Consider the following 27,261-nt stretch of genomic DNA (forward strand, 5'->3'; position numbering starts at 1 on the left):
CGCATGCTACTACCAGGTGCCGAGCAAATAGCAGATTGTCCACTCCAAATAACAGTCGCACAAGCATGCCTGAGGTGTATACACAAAATGAGCCACACAGCTCCTTTCTACTCCCCCAAACAGACATTGGTGGGATTTCCAAGAGGCCGAACACATTTCACGGAGCATGCACTGCATAGCTAGACCGAGCATGCAATCACAGAAGCAGGCGCCCTGTAGGAAAACGGGCAATTGCAGACATTTGCTGAACTTACCACTGCCACGGACCTCCCAAATGGGCAATTCCTCACACACAGGCAACTGTTGACGGAGTGCAGAAGGCTGTGGCACACAATAGACACGGAACCACCCACACACCCAGTCCTAAACACTATCTTGCAGATGGGTTCAGGACAACACTTGGTAACATGCCTGTACAAAGTGGTACGAGAGCTAAGTGCGGTCACTTTAGTTTATTTATACCATTTATAAAGCGCTCTATCACCTAACGGGCATCCTGGCGCTGGACATATCAGTATCTAGCCAGGGAAAAGCACATGTAACCGCACTCAAGCACTTGGGAAGTTCCTCTACGATAAAAATGGGAGGCGGAGCTCTAACGACCCCTTCATGATAAAGAGTGGGAACGCGCCCTTGAGTTCCCAAAGAAGGTGTCCCGCAACTACCGGTTTACAAACATACATACCACATGCTACATAGGTCATATCTGACCCCAAAAATGCTACAGCGTTATTACCCTAACTCAGACTTCACCTGCCCTAGATGTCCGGAACCCGGGGCATCCTTCCTGGATTGTCCGGTACTCCACACCCACTGGGCCACAATACACGCAACCCTACTAGAGATCACCGGGCTTACCAGTTTCAATACATGGGAAGTCTGCGCATTGGGCATAGGCAAACGCCGAAAGCACCAAAATGTGGAAACACGCTTTGCTTCCCTGGTGATCCTCATGGTGAAAAGATGCATAGTCATGTATTGGATAGCGCCAGAGGGGCCATCTGCTGATGCATGGCGGGGCGCGGTTATAATGGATAGCGCCAGAGGGGCCATCTGCTGATGCATGGCGGGGCGCGGTTATAAAGTGGGGGGTCTCTGAAGAAGCGGTGCTTAGGTCGGAAGAAATCCAAGGCACACACAAGCATCACATTTCCATGCAATAGGCAACACTGATTCATGCCTTCACACAAGTTGGAACATGTGAGCCACCCACGCAGGCCACTATACCCCCGGTACAGGAGACACACCAGGAGCACACAGAATTCCCCCCCCGCAGTTGGTCCCTCAGTGTCTTGCGACCCTAAATCTGACCATGGGAGGCGACCGCCACCCCCCACATAGTCATGCACAACCCAAGCCCTGCCATATAGACCGAGCGGCCGACACCAACCATTGGAGTACCTAGCCCTCATAAACACGTGAGCACCTTTATACAGTGAATCCCAGTTCACATTACCCACGTTGAAGAGTTATATTCATATTATAAGAAAATACAATAGTCTGTGTTATCCAGCATCATCAAGGTCCACACGAGTAATAGCACATCCTACGAAGGACAACATCTGTTCGCACGGCTTTAGGAGTACATCGCCCCTAGATACAAAGAAGAATGTTGAGTTATGACTCATGTTTCTAATCAATACTATACAACCCGAGAATAAAAAGGCTTGCGATTAATGTACTAACCATCTGCAATGCTGATCGCATAAAATGTGGACCTTGTAAAATAATGAATTGCCAATAAAAAGATTTTACAAAAAAATCAAATGATGAAATCAGAAACAAGCTTTGTTGGTGTGGAGCCTAAATGACACTGCAATGTACAACATTGATTTTGAAAGCTGCAAAATTTTGAATTTACTCTTAGCCCACAACATTTTTTTTTATTTATTACAGTTTTTACTTGGTTTACTTATTTTGCAAACTTCTCTAGTGCACTTCACCAAATGATGCAGAGAGTGCTTCACATAGTAACCTAACTTTGGAAACAGAGGGCCTTATTACAATTCCGTAATGCCAAAGGTCATTAGGGATTATGATGCTCTGTTTCCGACGAGCTTTCCATGCCAGGTTTTCTGACATGGAAAGCCTGTTGGAAAGCAAGCTTGGGGGACCCTGGCAGGGCCCTCTCCTCCTTGTGGCCCCCGCTTGGTGGCCAAGGAGGCACCTATGGAGCCCCCCTGTAGATCCCTACACCGTGTGGTGCAGGGATGAACAGAACCTCACATTTTTCCATCGGACCTTGTGCTGAGGCCGGGTAACGGCCACAGCACAGGCTCCCATAGAAAAACAAGCATTTGCAATGCAATAGGTCTCGCATTTGCAAGAGTTTGAGCAATTGGCATTGTAAATGACAATGCTACTTATTTATTTGTTTTGAAAAGCTGAAAGTGGTGCATAAACAAGCACTTTGTACTTATAGTCCTGGCTTATGAGAAGCACGGCTTCCAGTAACTGAGCCTTTGCGCTTTCCATATGTGTCACAGAAGCAGATGCTGCCTGATTCTTCCTGAAAGATACAAATAATCAGAAGATGGCATCCCAAACAGGAGTTTATCATTTTGGCAAAGCATCATTCCAAAACTGGGCAAGTTTGCCAGTGAGGAACCTGAACAATACTTAGGACAAAAAGTTAGTGTTCAAGTAAAACCAATATTCCGTCCAGTAATCTCACTTTGAAGAGATTTTACCATATCACCTGCTCAATACAACCAGTCAGAACTAACAAGGTTTTTTGGTGGCTTGGACAACACAAACAATGTGGCCAACCTGACAAAACGTTCAATCTGATAGTTCTGCTCACAAAAAAGTGAAAAAATATGAACAGTAGTAACTACATTTTAAGGGACCCACTGAGACAGTGTTAGATAGAGGTGAAGGCCTTGGATTTTATTCAGAGGCTGACAGATGAAGTTTGTTTCTGCACACAGCACATGTAACTTTGGGAATATTCAAGAGAACTGCTAGTCAGAAGTTCAGTTCTGGGCTTGTCAGTAAATATCTCCAAATGTTTGATCCTTTGTATTGATCAAACTAGGAAGTTTACAAAGTATGGTGCAGCCACACAGTCGTTTGACAACATTTTAATAACACATATAGGAGCAAAGATTTTTAACCATGCCTTCAAATCCACATAACAGATCGCTCAATGCTGCTGTCGGCATTTCCAAACCCAAACAAGCAGCAAAGCAATCTTGGCCATTTGCCCTGCATCCCTTTGTACCTAAAGGCATAGTTAAAACTGTAACAACCAAAGCATAAGGTTCACGAAGCTAAACATTAACTAAGTCTTGTTTTTTTCCTGTGGGACCTTATTGAATGATCTCATGGACACTGGCTGATGAATAATGAAGTCAGAAACTTCACCTTAGATGAGAAGAGAGCAATCAACACAATTCCTGATACAACGAAAGATCATTCCTTTCCAAAGACATCTCCCCTGGCTATAGACTGTGGCAATGAGTAGGCGATCTGACCAGCAACACCAGCCACCAAAACGCAGGTCTCTTCAGACTGTAAAAAAAAAGGAAAAATAATACAGAAAACTCCAGGCAAGCATACTATACAGCCTAACATGTTTCTGATCTTGTAAAGAGAAATATAAATGCTTGTCTTGTGACTACTTCAAAGGGAGCTGTTCTATAAAATGAAACTCTCACGTAAATTCTTAACAAATAACCACAGGAGAAAAAACTCTTGCTCGCGTTGGATCTGCTGTGGGATTCAAACTCAAATATGTATGAGCTACAATCACTTCATGTAAGTCTGAGAGAAACGTGTATCCGCTTCTTCACTGTAACTGGTACACTCTGGGATCAATGGAGAAACCGAAAGCAGAAAATTAACTGGTGCTCTTAGTACAATGAGAAACACGTTTGTAAATAACACTTGCAAACTGACATAAGTGATGCAGTACATGCAAACTTGTGCCATGCAGGTGGAGTGGAAACCGAAAGCTGTCCTGGCAAAAATGCTCAACACCAGCCTGATCCTTGTCAGTCTTGCTCTGTCTTTCCCTCCATTCTGTGTCTCTGTGGTCTTTCTTCATCCCCTCTCTCTGCTTATGACCGCTGCTGGAATGAACTCTAGGGAGCTGGAGAAAGAATAACCGAAGGCTAGTCTCCAATGGCTCCACCCACCCTGAGATACACCCCTATCAAACAATCAATGAGCTAACTGGACATGCCCTGACATCTCATATACATTGATAAAACGCTCACTCTGAGCCAAATTGTCTAAGTGACAAGAGAGACACTGATGCTGTAGAACACCTTTTAACTGAAACTTGCTACAACACACGGACAGCTAGCTCGAAATACTAAATATATATTCCCTTAGCTTTACAGAACAAGAGTGCGCTTTAAACTACAAGGGGAAGAGCAATGGTCAACTAATGGTGAAATAAAACACATTTTTGAACTTCTTGCGATCTGAATTTGAAGTTGGGCTCCTAGATGAGAGGTTTGCCGCTGGATCTCAAAATCTAGTTCGGGATATAGATGAAAAAAAAAATGTAAGTAGCCACAAAAGGTTTAGGGTGGTCGTTAGGCAAAACGTCACTGCATACTACAAAGGAGAAAAAAAATTAAAGCAAGCTGTGTAAAATACATAACAACCATATTTGTAAGGGGCAGTTTAACCGATGAGGAATAACAGATGTTAATTGCTACCCAACTCAATGGTACTCGAGTTGTCCACCTTGTAAGGGTAAAAGGCCGAATAGACCAGCTGGGGTTCGAGCCTCTGGCCAAGAGGATACATCCCGATCCCGGAAGAGGATGCACTGATACTAAATCACCAGACCCATCTACGAAACATAAATTCATGCTGTAATGCAATGGCGTTGTTTATAGAGTAAAGAGGTTTTTTTGGGGGATTAACTTTATGCAAAAAAACTCCAATATAAAAAGCCAGTGTTTCTTAGCGGTCTACTCAGGACAGCTGCTTTCACAATTTGTTAGGACACGGAAATGACAGTAGAGGATAAACACCTCCTTTAGGACAGCGGCTGTCTGAAGTTTATATAAAACGGAAGGAGTCTGCGCTCCGCGGTAATATTTTAGTCGCTGCTACTTGTTTGCACCAATGCACTTAATTTGGCTTTACAATTCATTGAATTGTAATATTAAATCACATCATATGCTGTGGAAAACGATCGAACAGTTAAAAAACATGTTTTGTAACCATCAAGAAGCACAAATTAGGAAAACGCAGACCGCGTGTGTTCTTGAAATACTAGTTCCACTTAAACCCTAAATAAGTTCTTGTCAACATTCCCTGGCAGACTAGCAAGCAGAGGACTTAAATGGTGCAGCATACTAAATAAAAAGTTGCCTAATACACATAGATTACACGGTCTCAGAGAGAACGGGAAAGTGGTAAAACTGACAAAAGGGACGTAGATTACACCCCGCTCTGGCAAAAGTTTAAGCAAAGATGATTGCAGCCATGTTATTTAGTAAATGATTGTCTCATGCAGGTTCCGTCCTGCCTGCAGCTTGTCAAATAAATAAACAATGGTGAGAAAAAAAACACTGGAAGGAGCAGGAGAGACGCAACGATGAAAGCACGCTGCAAGGACGGGTAACCAGAGAGGATTATCCGCCACGTTGTTTATTAAATAATTGCCTTATACACGGTCCCTCCTGCCTGAAGCCTGTTAAAAAACAAAGATGAGGACGGTGAAACAATTGGTGCAAGATGGAAAAAGAAGGAAAAATACCTTCTCTTCGACCGGCTGCGAGCGGTTTTCTATGGTACTGATAAGAGGAGAAACCTCCACGTTCACCGTAGAGCGTGTGAGGAACAGTATGCAGCTTGGGTGACTTGGTGCGCATGGAGCACAACAACGCGATGGGGACAACGGCCCTTCCTGCCCGCAGCCTGTTAAATAAACAATGATGAGGAAGGCTAAACGGGATGGGGCAGGAGAGACGCATCAATTGGTGCAAGATAAGAAAACTGAAGAAAAAAAATAAAAATACCTTCTCCTAGATCAGACGCGAGCGCCGTTTTCTATCGGACTGATAAGAGGAAAAACCTCCACGTTCACCATAGAGCGTGCAAGGAACAGTATGCAGCTACAACACGACGGGACATTATAAATAGCTTCTGAAGGCTAAATAACCAACGCCATGGTAGGTGTTGTGGTGGCAAAATGAAACAAGTAGTCCCTAAATGAATAGACAACAGGTAGCAGCGGAACATGACGGTAGTTGGTCTGTGCTGCTTCCTGCAAAACGGAGGCAAAACGGAAGTGACGTAGGGGATCAAAAGCCAACCATAAGCCAGATAAGGAGACCAATACCAAAATCAACCGATGGCATGCGACAGGAGAAATTACCCTCCATATTGTGTTTGCTATAGGTCTTGCGGCAGCGCATGCGCTGTCTACGCGAGACCTACTGAGAGTATGCAACCGCACCATGTGCGGTCGCATTGTAATTACGGTAGCGGGACCGCCGACTGCAGGTCGCTCGGTCCCAAGACCGCAACGGTGTCGGTCAGAGGCAACTCCGACTGAAATCGTAATCGAGTCCAGAATAACTACCTTATTAACATCATTGTGCTAACATTAAAACGTAACCATGGAGACGGAATGTCTGTTAATTTATATAGCACCGACAGGTTCCTTTAGAGCCACATCCTATATACAGACCGCATTAGGGATGGATGTCTCCTGCTACTAAGACAATAGCCCTTTATATCCGTTTAGCAATATAATTAGGGGAGGAGCAGGAGTGGTAGGGTGAATGTGGAGAGTGAACACAGAAAGACGAGGTGAGAGGGTGGTAAGCAGAAAGAGGAGTTTTAGAGGCGTCAGAGGAATGTATTTCAGTGGAGCTATAAGAGGAGGAAAGGTGGTAGGGGTAAAAACGGAAAGCGGATTCCTTCGGGGGCAATAGGAACATATACACGTGGAGCCAGATGAAGGAAAAAAGTTAATGGTGGGGAAAGGAGATGTCGGAATAATAGAACAAGGAGGTAAGATGAGGAAGGAGAGCTAGGAAAGAGCTCAGACAGAGGGTAGGTATGAGCACAAGGGTAAATGGTAATACAGAGCATCAGAATTTGAGGCAGAAACTCGGAGAGGTGAATTTCTGAAGGGGAAAGAATAGAAGGGAGAAGATCTGGGGCTAGGTTTGCTACAAATGCATGTATTACAGATTACACCAAAGATGGCACCATTGTGCCAAGAATGTCATGAATCACCACTATTATGCTAGTAAAATCATTAGGTCAAGGATAGTTACTGTCATACCAAGAGTATCTATAAAATGTCAAGAACTGACACCATTATGCTAGTCATAACCCAAACTCAAGAGGCTGGTAGGCTCTGTGTTATGAAGGAGATCGACATTATCTTACAATGTTCCTGGGAAAATGTCTATTATGTTGAGGATGTATGCAGTAGTCAGTAATCCCACTCTTCTCGTGGGAATCATAGGTTAACCGAGAAATACTTTTTAAAAATAGGATGCAAATCCTCCCCTACATTATGAGGCACGCTTCATTGTAGGGGCAATTCTTCACCAGCACCGTAATAGTTCAAGATTGGCACATACAGAGCTCTTTTTTGGGGGGGGGGGGGGGGGGGGGTTCTGAGTATAAGAGCTGTTTTGAGCTTTGAAGGGTTTTGCAACAGAACTGTTAAATTGTATTGTGGCGGATATTTATGAAACTTATATGTCCCATGCAGGAATAAAAAACAGCCAAGGAGTGGGAACAAACAATACTTATAATGATATCTTCCCACTCTCAGCTCATTTGCAATAGCAGTTCCTGCCAGAGAGTCCGGGCGTGACTGGAGACGCTTTTCGCAGCTGCCCAGGCCAGGTTTTGCACTTCTCCACCGGGGGCCGTGAGGACTACACCTCCCAGCAGCAGCGCTTGCCGCACCTGACATTAATCTTGCCAGGAGGCGCATTTAAGGAGGAGGTCAGGGCTCCCGCAGCACGGGACGCGCTCGGGCCAGTCTGCGCCCGTCCGAGACCGGACGAGGCTCCCGTCCGAGACCGGACGAGGCTGGGCGGGGCCTTCTCATTTGGTCCTCATATTCAATCTGTATCCATCTCCAGCGGCTGCCTCTATAAGTACATTCTGCGGCGTCAAAAGGAGCTAGGACTGACTCTATAGCGGACTTTTTAGCTTGCTTTGTGCTGCATTTGGGTCAAAGAGACTTCAGTAACTGTTTATAATGTAAAAGGCTGTTGGGTTCACTGTGGGGTGTTTCTACTGTTTTATGGGTGCACCTTTTCCTCAGAGTTATTTACTTGTTATATTGAGTGGACCCTGTAGTAACATTGGACTTGCAAACCAGCTGCTCTGAGCCATGGGGAGGCGTAAGTTAGCTGCAGCTACTACGAGGGCCAAGACTAGTACCAATAAAAAATAAATACATGTTGCAGGTCGGGACACGGCCCAAAAAAGTTTTCAATTTAAAGTAGGTCCCGAAATAGTTCCCCGGACGACTGTTTTTCATATTTGGGGGTTTTAATGGATGATCAATTAAAATGGGGGCCACTACTTCGGAGGAAAAAGGGGAACCTGGCACGGGTAAATGCTGCTATCTTTAACTTTGCTGCTACATTGGGCAAGCGTCCAATTGCAGCTATGCTGAAAGTTTATCAGGCAAAAAGCATATCTACAGCCTGCTACGGCAGCGAAATTTGGGGGCATACCGTAACTGATGCACTGCAGGTAGTGGAGAATACTTTTTTGAAGCGCATGTTGGGCGCCCCGAGCAGTCTGACGAACCTGGTGGCTCATGAGGAATTGGGGGTGCCCTATTTAAGTGATTTCCTGGCTCTGCGCCCTCTTGTCTTCTGGTTTAATTGCTAGTTGAACAAAGATTTAGCTCTTAGCCATCTGATTTTAACCGAATGTAAGAATCTTGATAACATGTCCCGTATACCGTGGCTTAAGTATATCAAAGCTAACTTTGAAGAGCTAGGGTGTCCTGACTTATTTTCTAATCCTGAATGTATTGCAAAAAAGGATGTGAAGTTTGTTAGAGAAGCCTTCAGTAGTTTAAGGAAACTAGAAAGAGATGAGCGAAAAGTGCGCAAAGTGTCCGGAAATTTATAATGTTAAAAACAAATCCATCTGCTGAGCCATATCTCCTGGGGTCTCTATCAACTTATGAGCGGTTTTTATTGTCCAGGTTTCACCTGGACCTTTTTCACCTCTTACTAGCTGTTCCAAAAGGGTGCAGTAGAGGTCAAGTGTTAGCAGCCTGTGGCTGCAACGGTGAGTCTCCGCAGGACCTGCTACATTTTATGTTTTTTTGCACGTTTTATGTGGTACCCCAGAGATATTTTTTAGTCCCTCTACAAAAAGAAGTCGAATTTTAATCAGGTTCATCCATCGCTCCTGTACCTGCAATTATTGAAGGCTGATTGTATTTTTTTTATTGTTGGCTATTTGAAATCCACGGTAAGAACCAGGACCTGCCTGGATAACTAGTTACCCACGTGTGGATTACATTCGGAGAACAGATTCATGATGGCTAGGTTATCAGTGTAGGGTAGTGCAAATTTAAGGGGTGTTGATTTTATCATCAACCTGTACACTTCATTGTCAGAGTGACACTTGTGTACCAGTTTATTGGTTTCCCATTTTAAGTGCCATGATTTTGTACATGAATTGTAATCTTATTGTATCATGTTTTTAATGAAATCTGGATGTGTTGTAACTTTTTTGGTTTTCGCACATGTGAAACCGAATAAAGTTTATTTGATTTGATACCTTCATCACTGCTATAATCAAGACGTGTCTCAACAATTACTATAGAGTAGCCATCCACCTGGGGGCTTTCTGCAGGACCAGATGCTTCTTCTTCAATTACTTTAATCCCTAGTTCCTTACAATTTGGCAAAGAATCATGATGAATAACCTATCTGTTAACTGTGAATTTTAAACAACTTCTTGATTAAGAATTAGTTGAGAATTCCTGTTATAAGGAACAGAAATGGCTATACCTTCTTGGGCCAGGTAGATCAGGTCTGAAAGATGAGCCTGAGTGGTATTCCCTCACTCAATAAAAATAAATTCTGAAAATCCACTTAAAAATATTGAGCAACATGGGTTTATAGCCCTGAAACACCTCTTTCACTTGTGTTCAAAGACTACACAATATATCAAGCATCACACATATAATATATGGCTCTTGGTTCATAAATGTTAAGTCCTGGTGAGGACACATTAATCATAGTGTGTCAAAACGTCATAGACAATTGTGGCAATTGAACTGCCCTTTAAACAGGCTCTTTTGTTGTCTAGATACATGATTCAAGCAGTGCAGGCAACAACATTTTCCATTGTTCCATCGCCCATCTGTAATACACATAGCGTACTGTCTTTTTTAACCTCTTGAGTGCCCATGACGAGCTGGTCTCGTCATGGGCCGCGGTTGCGCTGTGCCCATGACGAGACCAGCTCGTCATAAACCCCGCCCGCTAATGAAACGCCCGGCACAGGGCGGGGAAAGGGGCGGGCACTCAAGGGGTTAATCCTCACTCACTGTGTGTTCACTTGAGCACAGAGCACGATCATGAAGCATTAAATGTTTTGTATTAAGCACGTTTTTATGGACTTTATCACTACTTTGCTCAGGAGTAAGTGCCATTGATCTATTTACATAAAATTGATTATTCCACACAGGACCATTGTTCAATTTGTGTCGGATGGCCAATAGATGGATGTTATAATGGATGGATGAACAACTGGCTGGCTGGGGAAGAGAATTGTGGGTGAATGGATTGGATGCTTAACGGAATGAGTCAATTGAAACACTAGCGGGACATAAATGACACGTACCTTTTTACTTCGACATATGCTTGGTGTCATTAGAAAAAAATACAACTCAGTGATAACAAACAGACAGTAAAAGTGAAGTTCAACTTTTCTATGATGTCACTCCGAACCCTTGGAAGCAGTGAAACAATAAGAGCCATTATAAGACAAAGGCTTCTCAGAATATTATTGGCAAAAATATCTTTTGACATTATCATTGTGTCCTAAATATTGCTTAGAAAAATATTGGCATGCTGGTTGTAGATTTTCTACAATAAACATCTATGATGTGATAATTTTGTGAACAAATATCTTGCACAAGACATTTTTGTCAGATGATATTTTTGTTTCCATATTCTTCAAACAGTCCAGAGAAGAAATACTCCACGGGTGAGTCAAACACAAGATTAGGGAGGGAATCTGTTGAAAAAGGAGAGCAAAACTTATATAAACAAGAAAAAAGTCCAATCTTGAGAACGTGGTGACCCAAAGCCCATAGAGGTGTCGTAAAGATGAATGTCCATTGAGTGTACTTTTATTCTTGTGATATATTGTATTAGGCAGAGGATCAAGATGCATCCAAAGGGTCCTGAGGAAATGCTCCAACTGTGCCGTAAGGGAAACATAATCCATACCAATACAGAACACAGAGCTGGCCGATGAATATCCATAACCTCTTATTACCTCACTGTATATATAGACAGCCCATGCACACACAGAATCCAAGACACCACATATCTCCCCAATACAACAAAAAGGACACAACAAAAACATGACAACAAAAAATACACTAATATAATAAACATAACAATCCCAATCTGATCAACAGAATTATAAACTAAATTGACCCTAACAGCTACTATGTGATAGAATTAAATGAATGAAATAAGATACTCCTAATCTTTGAATCTAGAAGAAACTTTATGTAGTGTCAGATCTTGACTTTCTAACACATCTTTGACACCATTACTTGTTTTTGATCCGCTTGGAATACATTTCTTAGATACATCATCCAACAATGTTATTTCATAATTTTTCGCCAAACGTGCAGTGTTCCACCTTTGACCATTAGAAATCTTCACTGCTTTACCTCGGATTTCAGTTATACAAATAGGATCTCTGAACTTAGGATCCCTAATGCGTACCCACTTACCAACACTAAGGGGCAGATTACAATGTCGGTCCGAAAGGCTCCGAACAGCATTCGGTTTGTCCGAATACGATTCGGAACCTGCGTTTCCGACGGACTCAGAAACACATCTGACCGACCGATTATGATAGTCAGAAACCGTTTGGTCGTTCTGACTCAGTTCTGATCAGCATTCGGAGAAACCAAGTCAGTCAGTCGGAGCTGAATCATACAGGTCTTTGGACTGCGTTTCCGACTGACGCATTACGATGTCAGATTTCGATAGCCTTTCCAAATCGGTTTGTCTGACACAGATCGCAGTCGTAATCTGACTTTGGGGGCCCGTAGCAGGTCCCCTTCACCTGGAGTCTTCCGGTTGGGGTCCATGGGGGTACCCGTGGGTTCTCTCTTTCCAATCATGCACGGTGTGGCAGGCACCAAACGGTGCCCACCACATGGTGCAAGTTTTTCGCGACCACCCTTTTTTTCATACAGGCACCCATTGAAGGCACGGTGTTTGGAAACATCATAATCTGCCATTTTCAGCCCCAGGGACCCCTTCCCCTGGGGCCCAATACATTGTGTAAAGGTGGGTGCCCTTGGTGTCCAATCTGGGGGTACCCACCATCCACATAGTTGGAAGCCCCAGGGCCCTCATGGCCCCACCCGCTCCCTGCATGTTGTGGTGCCAGCATTGCTCCTGCCTGCATGGAGCAGCTATTTAAGCTGCTCCCTTTGAAAGACAGCAATCCCTTAATCTGTTCCCCTGCCTGCATCAGTGCAGACAGAAAACAGATCAAAAGTCTGCTCCCAGCTGGTGGGAGCACTTTCAAAGCTCACGCAAGTTGGGAACAGACTTTGTGTTTGCTCCCGTTTGGTGGGAGTTTTGAAAATGCTCCTGATTGGAGTGAGCAAACACAGGTTTCTCTGCCAGTGCCGGTGGGGGCAGGGAAACTACTGTGCCCTGGGGGTGAGCTCCCAGGTGCACAGCAAGAGAGACGACCCCGAGAGATAGGGTCCCAGGATCCTATAATGGCTTGAGGAGAATGCCTCGCGTCCCTCCCCTTATTACATGCAGCCTGGGGGTGGGCTGCCAGGGGATTATAATAGCTTGGGTGCGAGGCATTGCACCTCCACCATTTAACAAATGCTGCCTCGGGGTGGGCTCCCAGGGGCCTATAATGGGTTGGGGAGGGGGGTACATGACCACTTACCTTCTTTGACAAATTTGGCCCTATGGGGTGCGGTCCCTAGGGCCAAATGGGGCTTTGGGCGGGGGGCCAGTACCCCTTCACCGCATTAGTTAATCTGATCCTGGGGGACGGGGTCCCTTGGGCCAAATACAGCTTTGCAAACGGGGCTGCGTAGACCCCCTTCCCATATTGTTGAATAGGGCCCAGGGGATGGGGTCCCCGGGCCGAATACAGCTCGGGGGGGGGCAATAGGCCACCATCATCTTAATTACACAACTGAGATGGCTCCAGCCACCTTTTTTTTTTTCCCCGAACCCTTGGGCGTCCCACAGAATCACATCAGAAGCTGCTGAAGTTTTTTGGGGTTTTTTTTGGGCCGCAGTTAGACTCCTTCAAGGGCCTAGGGAGCAGGGTAACCTACCCTGCCCCCTTATATATATTTTTTTATTTACTACTTCAAGAAATTACCCGAGTCCTGTATTCTGTAATGGCTACCAGCAACATTTTTTTGCAGCCAATCAGAGCAGCCACACCAGCCGGAGAATATTAGCCCAAGCGAAATAAAACTCCCTGAGCTAATCAGAACACTCCATTTTTAAATTGCCGCTCATGCAAGAGTTTCAAGCCTCTTGCAGACCCAACGGTCCAGATATATAAATATGTTTGGCCCTTAATTTGATCCTTAATTTCAAAAAGAAATATTAAATGAATTTACACCAAATCATAAAAAGCACAATCTCCAGACCAGGATCTTCTTGCCAAATTTGATGTAATTCAGTTTGGCAGTTTTTGCTGTCGCCTTTCTTCAAGAAGTCTACAGAAAATGCATGGGCATTTTACATTTTGTTCCTCGCCCCGCGCTTGCACGATCATCTCTAAACTTTCCAACCACAAATTAATCAAACAGTAGCACCTTTTTTGGAACGTTTGGAGATTCATCAAGCAGAACCAAAGTTGTTAGCAACACAAATAAACACATTTCCAATGGAACAGCTGACCTAACTATAACTAACCAGTGGCGACTGCCGCTGGGTAATGTATATGTTATGCATACCTATACATACATAACATGTCAAGATTCATATATTGTTTATTTACAGAAAACAAACACAGAAATATTTCTGTAAAGGGAACTATGCGTGCTCCTTTCATTTTTGTATCTTGTTCTTCCTGTTCTTGTTCTTAAGCTGTTGTTTTTGAGCCTTGAGATCATGTACAAAAGAGCAAGCGCTTAACCAGTCTTTTGAAAGTGAAGTGGAACTCAGTAGACTTTACTTTTCCTGGTAACTAGTTCCATAGTTTTCTGCTTGTACAGAGAAAATTGTGCCACCAATATGTTTTTAGGTCTCGCCTACGCAGAGTACATGCGCCGCTTAGGAGGACCTTTAGCCGTCCTTCAGCTCTTTTTCGAAGCACATACTCATGCTTGTGGCGGCATACACCTTGCGGGAGTGCACAACGGCGCGCCACAAGCACGAGTATGTGCTTCGAAAAAGAGCAGACTGCTCTCCCCAGCGTGCGCGCACCACTTGCGGGTGCACCCCTCCACCTCTCTCTCCCGCTGCAGCCTGCACGCCTTTTTCTCAACTTCCTGCTGGGCGCTTTGCATTTTAAACATTCCCCTGACGCCACTCCCCCTATTGTGAGCAAGCTTAATAAGTGACCAGGCATGTTTTACTCAGCATGGTAGAGCTCAGACTTTACCCAAGACTTTGTAGGTACTGAAGCACACTGGCACCGGCGGCTCTCCGCATTCCACTAAAATCAAAAGAACATTCACAAGGAATGCAAACAGCGCGTTGACATTATCTGCTCGCATTCTTCGCTGATGTCATGCGTGTGCCAGATAACCAGCCATTCTCTGCGGTGAACGCATGCATCTGCAGTTTCATCTGGCACCGGTATGCTTCCAATGGCTACTTATTCACTTCCTCACACACCAGCTTCACATTATCTCAGCGTCATGACATTGCCTTGCTCACAGCAATATAGTAAACAATAGGCCGCTCTCTTCAAACTAAAAATATTCCATTGCTCGTCATTCTGCTTTTTAGAATTAATGCACAAGTTCATTGTGGTGCAAACTAGGATACCCTTATCATATTTGAGTTTGAAACGTGTCCAATGAGATTGTATAAAGTTAAACATCATACAACTGGACAGACAACAAGTCCGATGCTACTTCTTTAAAAATTAAATTAAATAATCCAACGATTGTCTGATCCTGCCTCTCTGCCCTGCCCTTTGCCTCTGTCTGCAACAGCTCCCCATCTGGGTGACAAGATGGTTTACCACCTCAATTTCAGACCCACAATTTTGTCCTACTCTTTAGTTCGATCCTAGTCTTCGGGTTCACTACAAATTCGGATTTGCATTATTTCGGATGGTTAAAAATCAGATAGATAAGTATATGTGCATGGTATTAAGTTTAGAGTTTTAATAGTTAGGGAATAAGCTGTAGGTTCAATATTAGTCTCTCTGAATAGTACACTTGGCGTTGGCATTCTGAAATACAAATCAGTGAGAGCTAATTAATACTGTTAAGATAAGAGATGCCATCAAGGCTTCGAGATGTTGGAACGACGATAAATTGAGCATGAGCAGGACGCTGTTTGCAGGGCACAACCACTGAAGTTCTAACCCCAGAATATTTGGGGGCAACAGGAGATTACAGCACCTGGCATTTGTTAGAGCTTAAAGCGCTCCTGTTAACCCGCGGCACGGGACACGCCAGAGCCAAGGGTGGGCCCATCCATGTCTGTTAGAGACCAGAGAAGGCCAGGCTTGGCCCTCAGACTGACATTTCCAAAGCCAACAAGCATTGGCATAGCCAATAGGTCTCGCCTTTGGGACTTTATAAGTGTTTAGCCATGCAACAGGTGCAACACAGTTGATGTTGCAACAATGATATTGTGCTGCATAATTAAATACTTATAAGGTCCCAAAGGTGAGACCTATTGGCTATGCCAAAGCTTGTTACTTGTATGCTGGGATTGGGAGACGGGGTGCCAGTCTGGGATGTAAATTACTCAGTTGATGTAGTTGGTGAATTTCTTCCTTACGAATATAGGGCTGTTACCATTTATCCCCTTTAGAGTAATACAAAGCAATTGAAAGTGGATGCTCTGGCAACTGTTACCCAGTGGAGGGCCTTCAAGGCAGAGGTGTTAAGCACCAGTGGCTTTACATGTAAGAATTTTCCGCCAGCTGAGTTCTTAATTCTCTGTAATCTTCTCAGTTTTGATAGGAGATGAGCCATGATGTATATAGCTGGTGTAGTCTAGATGTGTTAGTATAAGAGAGATTGTTGCTTGAACCTTATGAGGAAATATGCTATGGCTGGGAAGAGGTTTAGCAGTGTTTTCATGGTACGAAAGGATAGTATTGATTGATTATCCATTTTGGCATTGATGGATTGCTTGAAGTCCATGGTAATTCCAAGGTTTAGTACTTCGCTGGAAATTTTGGGTTCTGGTTCGTCAAGCCAGGCACATGGCGGATAACATGTTTCTCAGTTGTTACAGATATGTTTCTTAGTTTTGGAGTTATTTAATTTGAGGTGATTCTATGTTATCCACTAGTAAAGGGGCAACCAAAGATTTATGAGTTTGCAGGACCCTTGGGGCCTTCCAATTTAAGAAGTATCTGTGTATCACCTCCTCCGGTCCTTAGTCCAGCTGACCACTGAGGACCGTGATGCATGGGGCTAGCTACCCCACCATATAAAAACATCCTAGCTACAGACAGGTCAACCAATAAACCAAGACACATCCCACCCTTGATGAGAGAGGAATTTCCTTCACAGAGAGGTATAACGCCTTGCGGTGAAATTCAGAGACATGAGAGCATCACCTTGTTGTTGCCAGGCTAAATCTGAAGAAAGCATGGATGGAAATGAGAAAACAACACCAGCAATATAAAACCATCCTCCTCAAAACTGCACAGAAACTGAGTGAATACTCAGTCACCCTTAGTAACAAATTTCACGTCCTACAAGAACAAGAGGACGACAGAGACTTAGTAGAATGTAGGTGGGAAAAGATCACAGAAACAGTGACATCAACCTACCAGGAAGTACTGGATCCCATGAAAAACCAGCATAAAGAATGGATCTCTACCAACACTATGCAAAATCAGAGAGAAAGGAAAAGAAAGCTGCACGCAACACTAGCCGAACATGAGCAGAAAAAAACAAAAGCTCATGGCAAATTCACAAAAACCAACAAGCAAGCAAAGAGAAGCTTAAGAGCAGACAAGCAAAGATTCATCAATGATCTTGCCACTGAAGCAAAGAGCCATGGAAACTTGAAAGAACTCTACAACTTAACAAAGAAACTTTCCGGGAGATACAGGAATCCAGAAAGACTTGTTAAAGACAAAGCTCGGAAGACAATTATGGATAACATAGGCCAAAAACATAGGTTGGTGGAGCACTTTGAAGAATTGCTGAACCAGCCCATGCTGCAGTTTCGACTAGATATACAGCCAGATGACAAGGACTTGCCAATCGACTGCAGCAGACCAACCAAGGAAGAAATAGGGCAATCCATCAAACATCTGAGAAATGGGTAGGAGGCAGGACCGGACAACATTCCTGCAGATGCTCTGATGGCAGACATTGAAACATATGTAGACATACTCTACCCCATATTTAGAAGGATCTGGGAAAAGGAAAAGTTGCCATCAGACTGGAAGGAGGGATATCTCAATTTACCCAAGAAAGGTGACCTAAATAACTGAATAAACTACAGAGGATTAACTCTTCTATCAACCCCAGGTAAAGTGTTCAACAGAATTACCCTGAACAGAATGAAGAAGCAAGTTGACGTGCACTTAAGAGACCAGCATGCTAACTGCTGCATAGATAGATCCTGCACAGACCAGACTGCAACACTGCACGTCATCATTAAGCAGTCGAGTGAATATAAATTGCTTTTCTCTGCCAACTTCATCGACTATAAGAAGGCATTTGACAGCATGGATTGAGAGACCCTACGAAAACTCCTCGCACCACTACGGTGTGCCAAGTAAACTTGTAAGAATCATCAGGAACTCTTACGAGGGAATGACCTGCAAGATAGTCCATGGAGGACAACTCACTGAAGTCTTCTACGTGAGGAGCAGAGTGCTCCAGAGTTATTTGCTCTAAACTTTTCTCTTCCTGCTGGCCATAGACTGGATCATAAAGACATTCACAGCAAGGAGAAGAAATGAGATCCAGTGGACACCTTGGATGCAGCTCGACGACCTGGACTTTGATTATGACCTGGCCGTACTCTTCCATACCTATCTACAGATGCAAGAGAAGATCAACAATGTGGCAGCCACTTCAGCACAGCTTCGTCTCAACGTCCACAGGGGAAAAATCAAGATCCTGAAGGTTAACATGGTTAGCCCAACCGCAGTTACTCTTGCAGGCAATGCACGGAAAGAGGTTGAGGCCTTCACCTACCTAGGCAGTGTCATAGACAAGCAGGGTGGCACAGATGCCACAGTCAAAGCAGGAATCAGAAAGGGCTTCCTTCGTTCAGCTTAAGAAAATCTGGTGTTCTAAGGATCCAATGCTGAAAACCAAGTTCAGGCTTATTAACAGTAACATAAAATTGGTCCTTCTGTATGGAACAGAAACTTGCAGGATAACAATGACAACTACTGACCTTGGTCAACACCTGTTTGGGGAACATCCTCCAAAAATGCTGGCCAAACACAAGCAGCAACAAAGACCTATGGCAGCAGACTTTCTAACTCCCTGCTCATTAAGAAATCATGAAAAGATGCTGGTACTGGATAGGTCCCACCCTCCATAAGCTCTCATCAAACACCACCAAGCAAGCCCAGACTTGGAACCCTCAAGGGAAAAGGGAAAGCCAAGAAACACCTGACCTGAGGCGTCAAGACTGACTGCAAGGAGATGGGTTACACCTAGATCCATACTGAAAGAAAAGCCCAGGACACAGATGGCTGGAGAGTTCTAGCTGATGGCATATATAGCAAGAGGGGCCCGTAGGCATAAGTAAGTAAGTGTATTGTCGGTGTAGTAATAGCAGCCTAATTTTGGTCTACTCTGTTTTTAAAGTCATCTAAGATGGTGATTGGGGCGGATTTGGTGCCTCTTCCAAAGTGCAGTCCTGTTTGGAAGTCACGGAGTTTGGAGTTATCTCCAATAAATTTTAACATTGGAGTAAAAGTTGCTCTTTCTATAACCTGCAAAAATGGTCCTTTTGCTATTGTTTTGTTATTGTTGGGGGTTTGAGACTGTAATAGACAAATGTAGGCCTTTTTTAAATGTTGTGGGAAAACTTCTGTTGCTAAGGAGCTGTTGATTCTTATTCTGACTTGAAAGTCGGCTGAAGCTGACGGAAGGACATTCTTGAAGATTTGTGAGGGACAAGGGTCAGAGAGGAAGCCAAGTGGTTTGATGGTTTTCACAAGATATAGGAATTCTCTTGTTGACAGTTCTCGGAAAGACACTTGAGGTGGTGTTACCCTTTCATTGGTACCATTTGTTTGAAGTGGGTTGGGGCAGTTGTTCTTTTGTGCCTGAATCCAACATATCTGTTTTTGCTAGATAAAGAGTTGTCAGTTTATCGAGTCCCGAGAATTAGAATGGGTTTCTTGGATGCTTTTAGGGTTGCAAAATAATGGTAGTATTTTACAAAACCTCTTTATGGGGCATACTGCATTATAGATTCTCCTTAAGTAGTAAAATATTTGGGCTTTTTTGATTAATAACTTGTCCATTTTATTACGCGTGTGTAACTGTATTTCGTCTTGCAGATTGGATTTGAGCAAGGTCTGTTGAAACATTGCAATTTGTGGTTTACATCTTACAGAGATGGAAAGGCTGCTAGAGTCCAAAGGGGAGATCTCTCACACCAGATATGCTGTACACCACACTTCCTTCTTGAATCTCTGAAAAAATAACATTCAGGGCAAGGTGTCAGATTAACACTCGACATGGTCAAAAGGGGGTGGGGGTAACAGCCTTTTCCCCACGCCACCCTCCTTCAGGGAGGCCCTTTGGTGTGCTATGGGCTAGGCTGTCTGCACTGATTGCATGTTTCATAGCGTGTCACTGTAATCATAGCACATGCTACGAAATGGGCAGTAGCGGTGCGGACAAGCTACACTCACAGCTTACTGGATTGTGGGCGGTGGACACAAATAGGTCTTGGAACCACGAGCTCAAAACCCAAGGTTATCCTACCTCACTCACTAGAAGTGCCAACAGGGCAGTGGTAAAGAAGCATTGACAGGCAGGAGCCATAATTCTCCACTGATCAGCCTCTGCTGCATCTTTCTGTAACAGCTTGACTGTGGAGGCTGAAGAGAAGAGCTCATAGCTCAGCCTGGGAATCCCATCTTGATGCAAAAGTCAACGATTGCAGCATTATTTAGATAAGAACTTTTAAGTTAAGAAAATGGCATTTTGGACTATTTCACTTTAGCGTATTAAAACATAACACTACACTGAGTGGCCTCTATTAGAATTAGTCAGCCACAACCTCTCTACCCTGACGATTTTAATAATGACTCAAGAGGCAAGTCAGTTGTCTTGCCCTAATTGGGAGAGATGGAGCACAGCATGGTCATTAAACTATATAAAACTATATATAAAAAAAGAAATTGTACAGTGCGCATCGTGAATGAATTATTTCAAGGTGGCTGTGAGAAAGTGCCATCTTTCTTGCATGGTATGCCCCCACTTTTTGCTGAATTGCTGATGTACTTTGACTGAGTGTGCCCTGGGTTCCTGCCAATCAGGTGCCCAGGGCCTATGTTCCTTCCCTAAAACTGTACTGAAACCTAACTCCAATTGGCATCTCTGGCCACAGGTCAGCCCCTGGTAAATGGTACCATAGGTACCCAGGGCACTGTGACCAGAGAAGGCCCCTAAGAGGTGCAGCACTTATTGTGCCACCCTTAGGGGCCCTGTACCCTTACACACACACAAACACTGCCTTTGCAGGTTGAGTGTCTGGGTGCAGAACCAAACAGAGAGACGACAGGGCACACATCCCCGTGTGCCATGCCCACAACACACACTGCCCTGGCATACATCAGCCACCCCTCTAGCTGGGTGCCCTATGCCAGTGGTGTGGGCACAGGTGCATGAACCCTGTGCCCCTACAGTACCCAGGTCCATTCCTGGGCACTGTAAGTGCAGTGCTGCCATTTAAGAGTATATGGTGCTGGGAGAGCGTCAAGACGAACTCCACAGCACCATGATGGCTGCACTGAACACTGAGAAGTTTGATATCAAACTTCTCAGCACATTAAAACCGCACTGATGCCAGTGTGGGTTTTAATGTACAATGCACGACAGAGGGCATCTTAGAGATGACCCTGAACCTAACCTACAATCCACGTCTGTCTGAGAGGCTGCCTTAGCTGCCACACAGCAGACATGTTGCTAGACCCCTGGGTAGAGAACCATCCGCTCTCCTGGGCCTGCAACAATGCACATCCTGGGTGAGGTGCTAGGTCCCCTCCCCCAGGATGGTCAGAGGAAGCTTCAAAGTCATTCCGCCTTTGTGAGCTTCTCCAGGCCACTTGCTGTACTCAGCAACTGGCCGCTACCGGTTCTGACCCCCACTCTGGCGGGAAGACTGGCCGGAAACCCCAAGGAAGGAAAGGGGGTGTGCCAGCCTCTGCCAACCCCACCCCTCAGGTGGGGGAGGCGAGGTGAAGCACATCTCCGGGCTCTCGCCATCTTGAAGATGGGAAGCCCTGCTCAATCAGGACTAGGCTACTGTCCCCCTCCCACAGGAGAGTGGCAGGATAGGGGGTGTAACCACCCCAGGGGAGGGACCCATTGGTACCTGCCCTTTACCTACCTGTAACGCCCCTAAATCTAGTATTTAGGGGCACCCTGAACCTTCCTTCCTTAGATCCAGATTCTGAAACAGCAAAGAAGATCAAGAAGAAATAAGACCTGCCATGCAGCTGCTAACAAGAGGAAGACACCAACTGCTTTGGCCCCAGCCCTACCGGCCTGTCGACCCTCGAACCTGCTCCTGCTAAATCCCGGCATCTCCCGTGGCCAGCAACCTTACAAACCCCGGAGGACCTGGCTACCTTGTGAATCTGGGACTCCCACGAGCAGTGGCACTGCTCAAAGCAAGTAACTGACCCCTGGCATCAGCCAGGAACCGTGAACCCTGCACACTCTGCACCCGCCAAGCCTGGCCAGTGCTGGAGTGGACAAAGACCACGAGGATGTCCCCCGGCGACTTTGACCCCGAATCCGGCACCCAAGGACCCACCTCGACGCTCATGACTACGCCTGCAGCCTCAGAACCAGGGACCCCCCCAACCACGATCAACAGAGGGTAAGATTTCCCGACACCAAAAACACCCCTGCACCCGGCGCCCTGCGGTCCCCTGTGCCCAACTCCTGGGTACCTACCTATCCTCCAACTACCCAACTTACCTGGTGGTCGCACCTGAAGAATCTTCGTCCCGAGCTTGCAGCCTTTGTTCGTTCTTGAGCTTCTCCATTGCAATCTATTGAGCGCCCGAAGGCTCAAAAGCACCCTGCACCCAGCCGCCTGAGTGGCCCTGGTAGTGCAACTTCTACTCTAACCTACTTCCCCATTTGCCCTGAGCAAGTGACCAGGAGCCCAGCTCCCACAGCTGCGTGGCCTGCTAGCCAGCAGCCACCAACCACGGGCCCCCTGCCTCCCATAGGATAACATTGGGCCTACCTCACTTTGCACCCGGCTGCCCCTGTGCCGCTGAGGGTGTAACAACTGTAACCCTGGGACACCCCTGAGTCTATGCCCAGCACCTTAACTCTGCCAGTCGAGTACTTACCCAAAGCCGATAACTCACTTTTCTTCCATAGGGTAACATTGGCTGGTTTCACTTGAAAATTCTTTTAAGTGTGGAGTTTCTAAACTTAAAAATATTCACCTAAAATCAACCAAGTAACGAAATCGAAAATACTCACCTGCTATTAGGAGAGATCCTAGTGCTGGATCTTGGTGTCCAGCACTGTCCCTGAAAAGTAATTACAACCATACTTACAGCTAACTCAATTTTCTCCCATAGGAAACCACTGACTGTTTTTCCGTGAAATTTCTTCAGTGTCGATTTTTGCAAACTACAAATATTCTTTAAAAATCGTACCAACTGTGAAAACGTAATTACTTACCTGTTTTAGATAGATGTCCCAGCACTGAGCCTAGGAGCCCAGCACTGGATTACAAAAGTAACGAGAACATACTTTACCTATAACTTGAATTTTCTTCCATAGGAAACCATTGACTGTTTTTCTGTGAAATTTCTTCTGTGGATTTTGCAAACTTATAAATATTCGTTAAAAATCGCCTGTATAACTTAAACGCATTCTCTCAACTGCTTACAGGTGGTACACTAGTGCTGGATCCAGGATCCAACACTGACCTAGAAAAAGTAACCATAACCCCACTTCCCTGATAAGTGAATTTCCTCCCATAGGATAACATTGGTGATTTTATTAGAGAAAAGTTTCAAAGTGTCTACTTTTAAAATACCAAATATTGCTTAAAAATCTCAACAGTAACTAAATCGTATTTACTCACCTGTTTTTCGAGGAACTGTCCCAGGACTGAATCTAGGATCCAGTCCTGGAGTTAGAAAAGTAATCAATTGCATTTAACTTGAAATTCCCATTGAGCTCAATGTATTATTGTGTTTGAAATTGTGTTGCCTATTGCAATAAACTGTAACTATTACATTCAAAAGTCAATTGCCTATTGCAAAGTATTTAACTAAAGCATCTCATTCTGGGAAAGTATATTTGGATACCTATTGTTGGTTCTAAAATAAAACAACCATATATATTTTTATATACAAACCATTGGCCTAGAGTTCAGTTCTTGATTGTGTGAGACCATTTGCTGACTGAGTGTGTACAACAAATGCTTTACACTGTCCTCTGATACTGCCTTACTGCTCAACCAAGCTATCACTTTAGAGAGTAAGGTTATATCTAGCTTTAGCCTCTGCCAAACCTCTGGGGACTGTGGACTCTGTGCACACTGTACCTATAGCCGGGTCTGGTAGCTCAGTGGACTAAAGCAGCCACTGCAGGGGCCTGTGTTTGACTTCATGGTCACAGGTTCAAATCCCGGCGGGTCCACTCAGCCTTTCATCCATCTGAGGTTGATAAAATGAGTACCATTGAGTTGGGTAACAATAAACAACTGTTATTCTCGCCAAGACACCTACGGGTAATCGTGCTCTTTACAAATACACCGGTTATGTTATGTTATTGGGAACAGTATATACAGAGCCACTTTCCTACAGTGGTCTCATATAAGATCTTTGAAAAGGAGGCACAGCTAAGAAAAGCAATTGTGTAGGGTCACACAGGATTGGAACAAGTTTTCCTGATTACTCGTGCAGACCAGCCACTTGGATGGCTATCTCATACTTTCCTCCTTCCTCTAAGATGAAAACTTCATTAGTGACCCAAAAGGCAAGTCAGTTGTCTTGTGCCTCCTTTACAAAGCCTTAATTACTGTTATAACAGGAGCAACAAAACTGTGAGTTGAACTGAATTACTACAAGATGCACTCCGAAGAGACGGTCACTGAAAGGAAACAGAGGAAGGAACATTATTTTCCAGGGTCACCCAATTTCATGAAGTTGAAGCCTCAGTGAACCAGGTTCTCTCGGTCTGCTCCTGAAACTAGTATTTGCCACAGGCCCTTCAAAAGTTTGTGAATGCTCTGCTAATATGCCCACGTCTTTTTGTACAGTATGCACTCAGCTCTCCCTTATACATCCATGAACCCACACGTGGTCCCTCCATTCTTCAAGCCATTAGTTAGTTGTAGCCACCAACTTACCCAACCACACACACAAACTTGTAGTTAGTTGGTGAAGAAGATTGTTAAAACATATGGGTAAAAAAAACTCAGGCTTTATTGCTTTACCAAAGCTTGCATATATTTGTTAGCTATTCCTCCCCCCGGTGACCTCAGCTAAAGACGTTAGCCACTGCATTAATACCTGCAGTACAATAAATACTTTTGGGGCAGATTTACAAGAAACTAACACATCTGTATAGATGCGTCAGTTTCCCTGCGCGAAAAACCCTGGTGCCACCATAGATGCGCCGTATATACGGCGCACTAAGGCGCAAGGACTGACAGATGCGTCAGAAATTATGACGCATCTGTTGGCGGAAAAGTCACGCATTGCTGGAGTTACGTAGCAAGCGCGACGCAACTCCAGCAATGAGTGTTGCGGCCTATTCGCCAATACACTGCGTTACTCCTTACGCATGCTTCAAGCAGGCATAAGGTTTTGACGAAGTGGCGTCGTAAAAGTCACGCAGTGAAATCTTGTAGGTTTCACTGCATCACTTTTATGAGGCTTTCCTGCGTGGGAACGTCTACCCTCCATACATTATACCTGACATAGGTACAGGCGCGCATCACCCATTGGGGTCACCGGGCTTCAACCCCCCCCCCCCCAGGCTTCAGCCCCCGTCATGTGTGTCAGCCCGGCTGAGACAGCCTCGTGGGCTGGCGTCCGTCTAATTGCACCCGAGTACTTCACAGGTCTTTAAAGTCTTTAAAAGACCATTTACTCGTTAATGAGGCTTTTGTTGTGTGTTCACCCCTTTTTACAGCCACTCTTCTATGGCTGGAAGACTAGCGCCCCCCCCCCCCCCCCGAAATCGTTTTCAGCCTCCCCCCCACCGAAATGTGGCTCTAGTCGCCCACCTGCATAGGTATAATGTCACGCAGGGGTTTACAACGTGATGCATCTCCCTAGATGCGTCACGTTGTAAATTTGCCCATTGTAAGCGCCCGTTGTAAGAGCCATGAAAGGGGTTTGTAAATCTGCCCCTTTTGTTTTTTGCAGTTTATAACGCGAACTCGGGCAGGGTATTGGAGCACAAGTTACATTTAAGGGCACGTTAATGTTCTATTTGTAGGCAATGGGAGATTTGCCGAGAATCACAGGATGTTGAGCCGACGCCGAGACTTGAACCTGATTCCCCAGTTCGAAATAAGTCGGCACACCTTCACCCTTTATTTATTGTTGTTTCTTGTGCACTGAAAGTGGGGGGAGGGGGGAGTTGGGTTTGGTGACGCCCACCCGACTTCTTTGTTTACCCCACGTAACCACATATAAAACTAACTTCAATTTATCGGAGCCTGTGACGCACATATTTGACTGTAATGACATACATCTGTTGGGTAACGAAACGTCGTCTCGTTCGCTCACCTCGAGTAATGTCACGTAAGGTCTCTTCAGGTTGAGGATATGTAGGTTACCGATGATTGGCAGCGGCCTCGGTCCGGGAGGAAAGTTGCTGTATTTGTCGCTCTTCCGTCCGTTTATAATTTTTAAAACAAAAATGATGCCCAAAACACAGGCAAGAAGGGCGGCAACGGGATCTGGACTATACATGTCCTTTTCAAACGGCAAGGAAGCGGTACGAAGCCCCGGGAGCTGAAACCAATCTCACTTATGCGTGGAAACGTGATCTGCATAAAACATGGCTTTTAAATGCCTGTCGTTCAGCTTCGTATCACAGAGTACAGAGTGGGCGGGGCGTTTGGGAAGGGACGTGGGCAAGTTTTTTTTTCAAATGTTTAACAAACAGAGCTCACGTTCTTGTGAAGAGATTGTAAAGACAGTTTGGAAACTGGCACATGATTTAATTGAAGGTTTCCCTTGTAGTTTGATAGTTGCAGTGATTTTTCGAGTGTTGGTTACCAGCTGAGTTCTACAGTGCGCGTTTTTAATGGACATTTCTAAAAACTTTTCAATTAGGTACAGTCTGCGTTTTACTAAAATATCTATTTTCAAAACATGTGGTTTATTATAAACACTATATCTTGTTCATATTTTGGGTCTATCTGTCATACTGTGTGTAATACCTTTTTCAAATAACGACTTGCATATTTATTGGGCTTTCTATGACAGTCTGGCCCTGGGACCTTGTGGCACTATAAGTACACACCTCACAATTCCCCACTGTTTTGAACTGGTTTCAATTATGTGACTCTCTGGTTACACACACAGACATCTGGAGTGATTGCCTTAACCATCTGTGGTTGCGTAACCTATAGAGTATGTTTCACCATCAGTTTATCTTGAACTCATTTTTCATATAGGCGTGTACATTATTTTATATGC

General features: G+C 44.7%; 1 protein-coding gene across 1 annotated transcript in view; it reads right to left on the minus strand.

The window, feature by feature from the left end:
- The window catches only part of LOC146816628 (cytochrome P450 2K1-like), a 183,519-nt gene extending 156,877 nt beyond the window's left edge, over positions 1-26,642 (minus strand). The window contains exon 1 of the mRNA XM_085610506.1: positions 26,344-26,642. Within this exon, the coding sequence (XP_085466632.1) occupies positions 26,344-26,529 (186 nt within the window). The 5' untranslated portion in view covers positions 26,530-26,642. The remainder of the gene's footprint in view (positions 1-26,343) is intronic.
- Positions 26,643-27,261: the final 619 nt, after the last annotated feature.

Source organism: Triturus cristatus, chromosome 6, assembly GCF_964204655.1.
Source record: "Triturus cristatus chromosome 6, aTriCri1.1, whole genome shotgun sequence".
Classification (NCBI taxonomy): domain Eukaryota; kingdom Metazoa; phylum Chordata; class Amphibia; order Caudata; family Salamandridae; genus Triturus; species Triturus cristatus.